The 13,676-nt window shown below is 47.1% G+C and overlaps 1 protein-coding gene across 1 annotated transcript; it reads right to left on the bottom strand.

Annotated features, from left to right (window-relative positions):
- Nucleotides 1-9,856: 9,856 nt before the first annotated feature.
- Nucleotides 9,857-12,657, bottom strand: LOC125542825 (probable staphylococcal-like nuclease CAN1). Its single transcript, XM_048706033.1, has 5 exons — nt 12,162-12,657; nt 11,106-11,597; nt 10,847-11,006; nt 10,478-10,546; nt 9,857-10,321 (listed from the first exon to the last, which is right to left on the bottom strand). Exons 1-5 carry the CDS (start codon nt 12,617-12,619, stop codon nt 10,220-10,222), a joined length of 1,281 nt encoding a protein of 426 aa, XP_048561990.1. The 5' UTR covers nt 12,620-12,657; the 3' UTR covers nt 9,857-10,219.
- Between the last annotated feature and the right edge of the window lie 1,019 nt (nt 12,658-13,676).

Below are 13,676 nucleotides of genomic sequence, written 5' to 3' on the forward strand. Positions count from 1 at the left end.
CTGCTGATTTCAGCATTGCAAATACTTCAGGAATGGTCTTTTCCATCCCCTGCATATTGAAGTTCATCACAAAGCTCTTGTAGCTTGGTGGAAGCGACTGGAGGATTCTGTCAATGACCGCATCATCCGGGAGATTAACTCCCAGCTGAGTCAAGCAGTTATGTAACCCAGACATAGTGAGTATGTGCTCACTGACAGAACTATTTTCCTCCATCTTACAGCTGAAGAATTTGTCGGAGACTTCATATCTCTCGACCCGGGCATGAGCTTGGAAAACCATTTTCAGCTCTTCGAACATCTCATATGCTCCATGTCTCTCAAAATGCTTTTGGAGCCCCGGCTCTAGGCTGTAAAGCATGCCGCACTGAACGAGGGAGTAGTCATCGGCACGTGTCTGCCAAGCGTTCATAACGTCTTGGTTCTGTGGGACGGGTGGATCACCTAGCGGTGCTTGTAGGACATAATCTTTCTTGGCAGCTATGAGGATGATCCTCAGGTTCCGGACCCAGTCCGTATAGTTGCTGCCATCGTCTTTCAGCTTGGTTTTCTCTAGGAACGCGTTGAAGTTGAGGACTACGTTGGCCATTTGATCTACAAGACATATTGTAAATATTTTAGACTAAGTTCATGATAATTAAGTTCATCTAATCAAATTATAATGAACTCCCACTTAGATAGACATCCCTCTTCTAGTCATCTAAGTATAACATGATCCGAGTTGGCTAGGCCGTGTCCGATCATCACGTGAGACGGACTAGTCAACGTCGGTGAACATCTTCATGTTGATCGTATCTTCTATACGACTCATGCTCGACCTTTCGGTCTTCTGTGTTCCGAGGCCATGTCTATGCACATGCTAGGCTCGTCAAGTCAACCTAAGTGTATTGCGTGTGTAAATCTGTCTTACACCCGTTGTATGTGAACGTAAGGATCTATCACACCCGATCATCTGTGGTGCTTCGAAACGACGAACTGTAGCAACGGTGCACAGTTAGGGGGAACATTTTCTTGAAATTATTATGAGGGATCATCTTATTTACTACCGTCGTTCTAAGAAAACAAGATGCAAAACATGATAAACATCACATGCAATCAAATAATAATAGTGACATGATATGGCCAATATCACATAGCTCCTTTGATCTCCATCTTGGGGCTCCATGATCATCCTGTCACCGTCATACTCATCGACATGTAAGTTGTGATTCCTATTACAATAGCATGAACATCTCATACATCACATATAGATCATTCATCATTCATCACAACTTTGGCCATATCATATCACAAAGCACTTGCTGCAAAAACAAGTTAGACGTCCTCTAATTGTTGTTGCAGGTTTTACGTGGCTGAAGTAGGGTTCTAACAAGAACGTTTTCTTACCTACGTGAAAGCCACAACGTGATTTTTCAACTTCTATTTACCCTTCATAAGGACCCTGTTCATCGAATCCGCTCCAACTAAAGTAGGAGAGACAGACACCCGCCAGCCACCTTATGCAACTTGTGCATGTTAGTCGGTGGAACCGGTCTCACGTAAGCGTACGTGTAAGGTTGGTCCGGGCCGCTTCATCCCACAATACCGTTGAAGCAAGATAAGACTAGTAGCGGCAAGAAAGTTGACAACATCTACGCCCACAACAAATTGTGTTCTACTCGTGCAAGAGAACTTCGCATAGACCTAGCTCATGATGCCACTGTTGGGGAACGTAGCAGAAAACAAAAATTTTCCTACGGTTTCACCAAGATCCATCTAGGAGTTCATCTAGCAACGAGTGATTAGATGCATCTACGTACCTTGTAGATCGCAAGCGGAAGCGTTCAAAGAACGGGGATGAGGTAGTCGTACTCGACGTTATTCGAATCACCGAAGATCTTAGCACCGAACGGACGATGCCTCCGCGTTCAACACACGTACAGAACAGCCACGTCTCCTCCTTCTTGATCCAGCAAGGGGAGAGGAGAGGTTGAGGGAGATGGCACCAGCAGCAGCACGACGGCGTGGTGATGATGGAGCTGCAGTACTCCGTCAGGGCTTCGCCAAGCGCTATGGAGGAGGAGGAAGTGTTGGAGAGGGAGAAGGAGGCAACCAAAGGCGTGTGAGAAAAGCCCTCCTTCCCTCACTATATATAGGAGGGCCAAGGGGGGGGCGCCGGCCCTAGGAGATCCAATCTCCTAGGGTGGGGCGGCGGCCAAGGGGGGTTTCCCTCCCCCCAAGGCACCTAGGAGGTGCCTTCCCCTCCTAGGACTCTATCCCCTTGTAACCCTAGGCGCATGGGCCTCTTTGTGGCTGGTGCCCTTGGCCCATGTAGGCCAAGGCGCACCCCCTAGAGCCCATGTGGCCCCCCGGGACAGGTGGCCCCACCTGGTGGGCCCCCGGGACCCTTCCGGTGGTCCCGGTACAATACCGATAACCCCGAAACTTGTCCCGATGCCCGAAACAGGACTTCCCATATATAAATCTTTACCTCCGGACCATTACGGAACTCCTCGTGACGTCCGGGATCTCATCCGGGACTCCGAACAACATTCGGGTTACTGCATATACATATCCCTACAACCCTAGCGTCACCGAACCTTAAGTGTGTAGACCCTACGGGTTCGGGAGATATGCAGACATGACCGAGACGACTCTCCGGTCAATAACCAACAGTGGGATCTGGATACCCATGTTGGCTCCCACATACTCCACGATGATCTCATCGGATGAACCACGATGTCGAGGATTTAAGCAACCCCGTATGCAATTCCCTTTGTCAATCGGTATGTTACTTGCCCGAGATTCGATCGTCGGTATCCCAATACCTTGTTCAATCTTGTTACCGGCAAGTCACTTTACTCATACCGTAATGCATGATCCCGTGACCAGACACTTGGCACTTTGAGCTCATTATGATGATGCATTACCGAGTGGGCCCAGTGATACCTCTCCGTCATATGGAGTGACAAATCCCAGTCTCGATCCGTGTCAACCCAACAGACACTTTCGGAGATACCTGTAGTGCACCTTTATATTCACCCAGTTACGTTGTGACGTTTGGTACACCCAAAGCACTCCTACGGTATCCGGGAGTTACACGATCTCATGGTCAAAGGAAAAGATACTTGACATTGGAAAAGCTCTAGCAAACGAACTACACGATCTTTGTGCTATGCTTAGGATTGGGTCTTGTCCATCACATCATTCTCCTAATGATGTGATCCCATTATCAATGACATCCAATGTCCATAGCCAGGAAACCATGACTATCTGTTGATCAACAAGCTAGTCAACTAGAGGCTTACTAGGGACATATTATGGTCTATGTATTCACACGTGTATTACGATTTCCGGATAATACAGTTATAGCATGAATAAAGACAATTATCATGAACAAAGAAATATAATAATAATGCTTTTATTATTGCCTGTAGGGCATATTTCCAACACATATGGCTCCCGGGGGGTTCCGGTAACCTCCCGGTACTCCGGTAAAATCCCGATTTCACCCGGAACACTTCCGATATCCAAACATAGGCTTCCAATATATCAATCTTTACGTCTCGACCATTTCGAGACTCCTCGTCATGTCCGTGATCACATCCGGGACTCCGAACAACCTTTGGTATATCAAAATGCATAAACTCATAATATAACTGTCATCGTAACCTTAAGCGTGTGGACCCTACGGGTTCGAGAACAATGTAGACATGACCGAGACACGTCTCTGGTCAATAACCAATAGCGGGACCTGGATGCCCATATTGGCTCCTACATATTCTATGAAGTTCTTTATCGGTCAGACCGCATAACAACATACGTTGTTCCCTTTGTCATCGGTATGTTACTTGCCCGAGATTCGATCGTCGGTATCCAATACCTAGTTCAATCTCGTTACCGGCAAGTCTCTTTACTCGTTCCGTAATACATCATCTCACAACTAACATATTAGTTGTAATGCTTGCAAGGCTTATGTGATGTGCATTACCGAGAGGGCCCAGAGATACCTCTCCGACAATCGGAGTGACAAATCCTAATCTCGAAATACGCCAACCCAACATGTACCTTTGGAGACACCTGTAATGCTCCTTTATAATCACCCAGTTACGTTGTGACGTTTGGTAGCACCCAAAGTGTTCCTCCGGCAAACGGGAGTTGCATAATCTCATAGTTATAGGAACATGTATAAGTCATGAAGAAAGCAATAGCAACATACTAAATGATCGGGTGCTAAGCTAATGGAATGGGTCATGTCAATCAGATCATTCAACTAATGATGTGACCTTGTTAATCAAATAACAACTCATCGTTCATGGTTAGGAAACATAACCATCTTTGATTAACGAGCTAGTCAAGTAGAGGCATACTAGTGACACTTTGTTTGTCTATGTATTCACACATGTATTATGTTTCCGGTTAATACAATTCTAGCATGAATAATCAACATTTATCATGAAATAAGGAAATAAATAATAACTTTATTATTGCCTCTAGGGCATATTTCCTTCAGTCTCCCACTTGCACTAGAGTCAATAATCTAGTTCACATCGCCATGTGATTTAACAGCAATAGTTCACATCACCATGTGATTAACACCCATAGTTCACATCGATATGTGATCAACACCCAAAGGGTTTACTAGAGTCAGTAATCTAGTTCACATCGCTATGTGATTAACACCCAAAGAGTACTAAGGTGTGATCATGTTTTGCTTGTGAGATAATTTTAGTCTACGGGTCTGTCACATTCAGATCCGTAAGTATTTTGCGAATTTCTATGTCAACAATGCTCTGCACGGAGCTACTCTAGCTTATTGCTCCCACTTTCAATATGTATCTAGATCGAGACTTAGAGTCATCCAGATCTGTGTCAAAACTTGCATCGACGTAACCTTTTATGACGAACCTTTTTGTCACCTTCATAATTGAGAAATATTTCCTTATTCCACTAAGGATAATTTTGACCGCTGTCCAGTGATCTACTCTTAGATCACTATTGTATTCCCTTGCTTAACAAAGTGTAGGGTATAAAATAGATCTGGTACACAGCATGGCATACTTTATAGAACCTATGACTGGGATTAGGGAATGACTTTCATTCTCTTTCTATCTTCTACCGTGGTCGGGCTTTGAGTCTTACTCAACTTCACACCTTGTAACACAGGCAAGAAACTTTTTCTTTGACTGTTCCATTTTGAACTACTTCAAAATCTTGTCAAGGTATGTACTCATTGAAAAACTTATCAAGCGTCTTGATCTATATTTATAGATCTTGATACTCAATATGTAAGCAGCTTTACCGAGGTCTTTCTTTGAAAAACTCCTTTCAAACACTCCTTTATGCTTTGCAGAATAATTCTACATTATTTCCGATCAACAATATGTCATACACATATACTTATCAGAAATGATGTAGTTCCCACTCACTTTCTTGTAAATACAGGCTTCACCGCAAGTCTGTATAAAACTATATGCTTTGATCAACTTATCAAAGCGTATATTCCAACTCCGAGATTCTTGCACCAGTCCATAGATGGATCGCTGGAGCTTGCATATTTAGTTAACACCTTTAGGATCGACAAAACCTTCTAGTTGCATCGTATACAACTCTTCTTCAGTAAATCCATTAAGGAATGCAATTTTGTTTATCCATTTGCCAGATTTCATAAAACGTGGCAATTTCTAACATGATTCGGACAGACTTAAGCATAGATACGAGTGAGAAACTCTCATCGTAGTCAACACCTTGAACTTGTCGAAAACCTTTTGCGACAATTCTAGCTTTGTAGATAGTAACACTACTATCAGCGTCCGTCTTCCTCTTGAAGATCCATTTATTTTCTATGGCTTGCCGATGATCGGGCAAATCCATCAAAGTCCATACTTTGTTCTCATACATGGATCATATCTCAGATTTCATGGCCTCAAACCATTTCGCGGAATCTGGGCTCATCATCGCTTCCTCATAGTTCGCAAGTTCGTCATGGTCTAGTAACATGACTTCCAGAACAGGATTACCGTACCACTCTGGTGCGGATCTCACTCTGGTTTACCTACGAGATTTGGTAGTAACTTGATCTGAAGTTACATGATCATCATCATTAGCTTCCTCACTAATTGGTGTAGTAGTCACAGGAACAGATTTCTGTGATGAACTACTTTCCAATAAGTGAGCAGGTACAGTTACCTCATCAAGTTCTACTTTCCTCCCACTCACTTCTTTCGAGAGAAACTCCTTCTCTAGAAAAACTCCGAATTTAGCAACAAAAGTCTTGCCTTCGGATCTGTGATAGAAGGTGTATCCAATAGTTTCCTTTGGATATCCTATGAAGATTTACTTCTCCGATTTGGGTTCGAGCTTATTATGTTGAAACCTTTTTCACATAAGCATCGCAGTCCCAAACTTTAAGAAACGACAACTTTGGTTTCTTGCCAAACCACAGTTCAGATTGTGTCGTCTCAACGGACTTAGATGGTGCCCTATTTAACGTGAATGCAGCTGTCTCTAATGCATAACCCCAAAACGATAATGGTAGATCGGTAAGAGACATCATAGATCGCACTATATCTAATAAAGTACGGTTATGACATTCGGACACACCATTACACTATGGTGTTCCAGGTGGCGTGAGTAGTGAAACTATTTCACATTGTTTTAATTGAAGACCAAACTCGTAACTCAAATATTTGTCTCCGCGATCAGATCGTAGAAACTTTATTTTCTTGTCACGATGATTTTCCACTTCACTCTGAAATTCTTTGAACTTTTCAAATGTTTCAGACTTATGTTTCATCAAGTAGATATACCCATATCTGCTCAAATCATCTGTGAAGTTCAGAAAATAACGATACTTGCCGTGAGCCTTAACACTCATCGGACCGCATACATCAGTATGTATTATTTCCAATAAGTCAGTTGCTCGCTCCGGAGAACGGAGTCTTAGTCATCTTGCCCATGAGGCATGGTTCGCAAGCATCAAGTGATTCATAATCAAGTGATTCCAAAATCCCATCAGCATGGAGTTTCTTCATGCGCTTTACACCAATATGACCTAAACGGTAGTGCTACAAATAAGTTGCACTATCATTATTAACTTTGCATCTTTTGGTTTCAATATTATGATTATGTGTATCACTACGATCGAGATCCAACGAACTATTTTCATTGGGTGTGTAACCATATAAGGTTTTATTCATGTAAACAGAACAACAATTTATTCTCTTACTTAAATGAATAACCGTATTACAATAAACATGATCAAATCATATTCATGCTCAACGCAAACACCAAATAACACTTATTCAGGTTCAACACTAATCCCGAAAGTATAGGGAGTGTGCGATGATGATCATATCAATCTCGGAACCACTTCCAACACACATCGTCACTTCACCCTTAACTAGTCTCTGTTTATTCTGCAACTCCCATTTCGAGTTACTAATCTTAGCAACTGAACTAGTATCAAATACTGAGGGGTTGCTATAAACACTAGTAAAGTACACACCAATAACATGTATATCAAATATACTTATGTTCACTTTGCCATCCTTCTTATCTGCCAATCACTTGGGGTAGTTCCGCTTCTAGTGACCAGTCCCTTTGCAGTAGAAACACTTAGTCTCAGGCTTAGGACCAGACTTGGGCTTCTTCACTTGAGCAGCAACTTGCTTGTTGTTCTTCTTGAAGTTCCCCTTCTTCCCTCTGTCCTTTTCTTGAAACTAGTGGTCTTGTCTACCATCAACACTTGATGTTTTTCTCGATTTCTACCTTCGTCAATTTCCGCATTACGAAGAGCTTGGGAATCGTTTCCGTTATTCCTTGCATATCATAGTTCATCACAAAGTTCTACTAACTTGGTGATGGTGACTAGAGAATTCTGTCAATCACTATCTTATCTGGGAGATTAACTCCCACTTGATTCAAGCGATTGTTGTACTCAGACAATCTGGGCACATGCTCACTAGTTGAGCGATTCTCCTCCATCTTTTAGCTATAGAACTTGTTGGAGACTTTCATATCTCTCAACTCGGGTATTTGCTTGAAATATTAACTTCAACTCCTGGAACATCTCATATGCTCCATGACGTTCAAAACGTCTTTGAAGTCCCGATTCTAAGCCATTAAGTATGGTGCACTAAACTATCAAGTAGTCATCATATTGAGCTAGCCAAACGTTCATAACATCTGCATCTGCTCCTGCAATAGGTCCGTCACCTAGCGGTGCATCAAGGACATAATTCTTCTGTGCAGCAATGAGGATAAACCTCAGACCACGGATCCAATCCGCATCTTTGCTACTAACATCTTTCAACACAATTTTCTCTAGGAACATATTAAAATAAACACAGGGAAGCAACAACGCGAGCTATTGATCTCGCGGTGGGGGAGGCTCGCCTCCTGGTGGCGCGGCACGGCGGCTATGGGGTGTGGCGACCACGAGGATGCGTCTCCGGCGGGTGGTGGCCACGGCGACGTCGTCGGTAGGCTCCGGGGCTGCGGTCCTGCAGATCCTTCTCGGCAAGTCGGGGCGGGGGTGGCGGCTCCGCTTCCCTGCCTTCTGGTCGTTCTTCCAATGCAGTTCTTGCTGGTGGTCTTGGTGCTGCATCAAGGGGGCGCCTGATCCGGCTGCTCTTCGGCCGGATCTGGTCCGTCCGTGTCTGCCGGAGGGTTGGTCATCGTGGTGGCCTCGGCTGCGGCAGCTGGGCGGAAGTGCGTTGTGGTGGACCTTCTGTGGCGATGGCGTGGTAGTTGTGCAAGGTGTGTGCGGGTCAGCAGAGGTGCGGGCCGGCTTCGGCCGGCTACGCGAGGTTGTTCATCGGGTCTACTCCGAGCGCAAGCTTTGCCCGGCTATGGCCGGCAGGCGGTGGCGGCGTTTTTGGGCGTCGTTTTCCTTCTTGAAGGCATCGTCGTGGAGTTCTCCGACCCGGTCCATCCTTGGATCTCGTTCTTCAGGCGAAAGGCTAGACCCATCTGGGTCGGGCAACGACGTTGTCTCAATGGTGTTTCCCTCTTCAGGGCGTTGCTTTGAAGATCGGTGATTCTTCCCCGCCCTTCTCTTGGGCTGGACGTGCACGGCTCACGGTTGGCAGGTGCCCAACTGGTGATGCGAGTGGTTGGCGTTGCGACGCGTGTGGCGACGACGATGATGGCATGTGGAGCTGGGTGGCGGCCTGTCCTTCTGATGTCGGCGGTCCGGTTCGCCAACGGGTATGCCTATGCTTGTTTCTCACTGTGACAGAGAAGTCGGAACTGCATGCGGCGGGGCCCCTGCGGCAACGATGACTCCATGAGGGTGGTTTGAGCGGATGGTGCTCTCCGAAGGTTGTGCTGGGCTAGGTCGGTGCGAGGCGTGCAACTTTCTCCAGTGAAGCGTATCGACAAAATCGGAGCTGCCGGTCCTCGACGTCGACGGTCGATTGTTTGGCTAGGGCTGACAAGGTCGTCGTGTGCCGTTCGTTCGAAGGGGTCTGGACAGATCGTTTGCGGCGGAGTCGGAGTCGCTTGCTCGGGGAGAGGTGATGACGATGACAATGCATGCAGCCTTGACGGTGCCCTCTTCTCGGCGGTGTGTGCGGTCTTGTAGGTGCCAGGTCGGCCGGGGTGCCCTTTTTTGTGGGCGTGTTGTAACGGTTTTCGCCCGGTTTTTTTCTAATTAACCGAACAACTCTCTTCTTCTTAATCAATGAAAATGGCAAATCTTTTGCCTCGTTTAAAAAAAAAAAAGAGGCTCAAAATGGATGCCGCGGACATATGGGGCACCAAATTAATCCGTCGTGCTTGTAGATGCTCTTAACTCATATAGGTAAGAGGGACCATGTTAAAAGAGCTCACTTGGTTATTATAATACTAGTAGCAAAAGCAGAAGTTTATCAGCATATATAGCTAGCTGCATTGGACTCAACAGCAGCCTATGAATCAGCCTTTTTCTGTCTAGAAACAACATTAACAGTCCAGTCCAAGTGTACACAATCACACGAATTAATCACCAGGTACAACAACAACACAATCACACTTCACACCAATCTCAATGTGCCCCGGCCTCCTCTGCTTCACGACCCCGCGCTAGCTCAGCTAGACTTTTCAGTTTTCACTACACCTAGCCTGTAAAAAGTACAGTGGCGCGAGCGCTGCTCTGGGCTACGGATCTGCGGTGCAGCAGGCCACGAATCAATCAATCAGCTGTCCATGGTCACAGCACATACACACAACAGTTACAACATATGCGTCGAGATGAAATGGATCACGCGTTGCCGTTGCGCTTGGCCTTCCTGTACTCCCACGGCTCCTGCGGCTTGGACGCCGCCCACAGGCCCTTGCGCGCGGCCTGCGCCTGGCTCTGCCACTGCAGGTGGGTCAAAGAGATGATTAGTTTCTGTCAGCAACTTCATGGTTTGATTCCATACCACCTCACGATCTCTCCATGGTTCTTTTTACAGTCAGGTGATCAGTTTGTAGTGTGTAGTGTGTGTATCTGTATGTGGACTGGTGATGATTTTACCTTGGCAAGCTCCGGGCGTTTGTCGTAGGCGGTGTAGTGCCACGCGAAGCCTTTCTTCAGCATTTGCTCCTGCGGACAAAGCAAGAGGGAATTTGTTATCTTCTGAAGTTTTTTGTAGAGCAGTTGACTCTCAGAAAAGGCATAGCTGTTTCTGAACGTGTTCCCAGCAGAATGCAGAAGCAACAGTTTGTCTAAGTTCGCTTCTACTAGTGTGACACAGCACTATTAAACTAGTACAGTACAAGAATGCAAGCTGACATGCCGTAGATGGCAAGAAATTGATGTTGCAGTTCTTTCCAAGTTGCTTCCACGAGGCGAGCTGTTCTGAAGACTGAAGCTGAAGGTATGGGTTCTTGATTGGTTTCTCACCTGCACGAAGACCCCGCCGACGTGGAGATCCCCGACGGACCTGCCGTAGCGGTCGGTGTTGTAGACGTGCACCGTCAGGCACTTGCCCTCCACCAGCTTCAGCAGCGCCTCCGTGGCCTCCTTCCCGTACGGCATCGCGCTCTCCGGCGCGTCGATCCCACTGCATCCCATCCCAATTTCATCAGAACTTATTCACACAAGTTAGCTAATCTTGATCACTGAATCATGGTGTAGCACACAGTACACCAGCAAGACTAACCTTAGCCTGATCCTGTACTTCTTGGCGAGCACCTCAACGCCCTTGGCGTTGGGAACCATTCTGTATCCCGCGGCGGCGATGGTCTTCTGGAGCGCGTCGGCCGTGGGGTAGTTCCTGGCGGCGCGCGCCTTGGTGCGCTCCGCCGCGGCCTTCTTGATCTCGCTGGGGGCGTCATTCGTGTCCACGTACACCGTCACCGTGTCGCCGTCCGCCACCGCCTTGGCGTCCACCGGGAGCGTGTGCAGCTCGAACTTGACGCCCTGCGGCTTGTGCGCGGGGGCGCTGTGCTGGGCCGGAGGGGCGTGGTGACCGGCGGCGGGCGGCGGCGCCGATCCCGCCTCGTTCGGGTGCGGGAGGCCGTAGAAGGCGAGCAGGCCGTCGACGTCCGCCTTCTGGTGGTTCTTCAGCGTCAGCACCACGAGGCGGCCGGCCTCCTCCGGCGTGGTCGGGGCTGGCCTCGCCTTCTTCCATGCCACTTGCAGCTTCTTGTACCTTCACATCAGCGGTTTCAACTTTGTAAGAAATGATCATCGTGGCAGCATTTTTTTACACTGATACTATGAACAAGCTTCTTCTACGAATGTTCACAATCAATTCCAGGAAACATCTCAGTAGCTCCTGCTGCAAGCCTTAGCAATTGCTAGGAAACATCTCAGTAATAGCACCGAGTTCTTAATTGTATGGTTTACCAGTGAGTATGGTAGTTAATTAGTTATCTCGTTCCCTTTACCGGTTTACCCGTAAAAAGAAAGTAAAACAAAAATGAAAATCCTTAACAAAATTCTAGTTTCTTTTGTCCTTTTAACAAGTGCTACCTAATTTCTTTTACTCAATTTCTCTTCCAGATCAGGTCGCTTTCGGAATTGGACACCTCGCTCGAAGCTAGCCTTCGCATCCACGTTCGACAGTGAGCTAGCCAGGCCGTCGTCTCTGAATCGGTCTTTGACAGGCTCGTCGTCAGCTCCGAGTTAAACTACTGGTACTCCGAGCACGAATTTGCCGGAGGGAGCTCGGCAAGGAAATCAATCAAAGGGGAAGCGGAATTATAGTACGTACCAGTTGGCCTGCGCGGCGGCGGAGGAGACGACGTGGCGGCTGAGGCCCTCGGGGACCTGCTTGGTGCGCTGGAACTCGAGGATGTCGCGGCCGAGCGCGGCGACGGAGGCGTCCGCGCCGTGCGGCTGGAAGGCGGCGTCGGAGAGGTCCGAGCAGACCCCGCACAGGAACTTGTATATGCTGTTCCCCATGGCCCCTAGGACGACGACGAGGAGCAGGAGCAGGATCACGCGGCGGCTTGTGGGCGGTGGGTTCCCGTGCGAAATCCGCTCCGGGATCTGTAAAGAATGGAGTTGGTTCTGCGTGGATCTGCGGGATGAATGACAGTGTGCGCGTCGCCTCAGAGCCGTTTCGGCCCGCCTCACGAGGAAGGGAAGGCAGGAGCGAGGAGGGGGAAAGCTGTTGAGCTCTGCCAAGTGGAGGTGGGGCGCGGGATTGGCTGCGGCGGAGCTGCGCATAGGATTTGCTCCTGCGCATAGGGGGTGCGTGCTGGGTTTATACTAAAATTGGAGAAGGTGGTTGCGTCGTCGCGACTTTATCCATGTCGGCACGGCGGGTCGCTGTTGCCGACTGATTTTGAGGGTTTTGGTTGGTGCTTTCGGTGATTGAGATTAGTTTTGCCATTTGCAGATAATGGCAGCGTATCCGCCGCTACGTGGCATGCGCAGGTGGAGGCCTGATGTTGGCGATACCAATTCGGGTGGGTGCCCTTGCGCCACCTCACCTCATCTAGCTGCACCGGATGGATGGAGAGAACGATCGAATTATTGGGGATGATTTTCAACACTTGCTGCGCGCATACGTTCTTTTCTTTTGTTTATTAAACGTAGGAGTAGTTGATTGAGAGGCAGGGAAGCGTCGCTCGTGCACTGAGTGCAAGTTCTCGTGCAGTATTCCCTGCCTGCACATCCGATCTGCCTTTACTCACTTCCTTCACTCCGCTGGGCTGTTGGGTGGGACCGAGGGACGGGGCATGTCGCCACTTTTTGGGCTGTTTACCATGTGCACTTGGTGGTTATTGGTTCCCTGTCTCTCTAAGATATTTTGGGCTGGTTTCCATGTGGACCTAGTGACGGAGGAGGATGTCAACGCTAGACATTTAAGAGCTGTTGGGCAATCCAGCTGCTCCCTAAAATTCGAGGATCTGCGGAGCACCTGTTTCCCTGCTCCATAATTTTTAACTTCAACTCCGCCAGCTCCAGGAGCGGGAGTATGGAGCGGAGTGATGCCAAACAGTCCTTCAGAAACCTATTAAAAATAATAATATATTTTACAAAATTGTTCGGTGTGTGTTAAAAAAATTGTATATTAAAAAAGGTTCACCATATATTTAAAAAATCTTCGATCAATGGTCACCCTATTATTAAAAAATCGTTGTATATTAAAAATGTTCAATGCACAATAAGAAAATGTTTAGTATGTATTACAAATACTCATCATATATTAAAAGTATTTTCACCATATGCTAAAAAATTGTTTGCATTAGGAAAAGAAAAAGAAAAAACACAACAGAAA

The sequence above is a fragment of the Triticum urartu genome, chromosome 3 (genome assembly GCF_003073215.2).
Source record: "Triticum urartu cultivar G1812 chromosome 3, Tu2.1, whole genome shotgun sequence".
NCBI classification, from domain to species: Eukaryota; Viridiplantae; Streptophyta; class Magnoliopsida; order Poales; family Poaceae; genus Triticum; species Triticum urartu.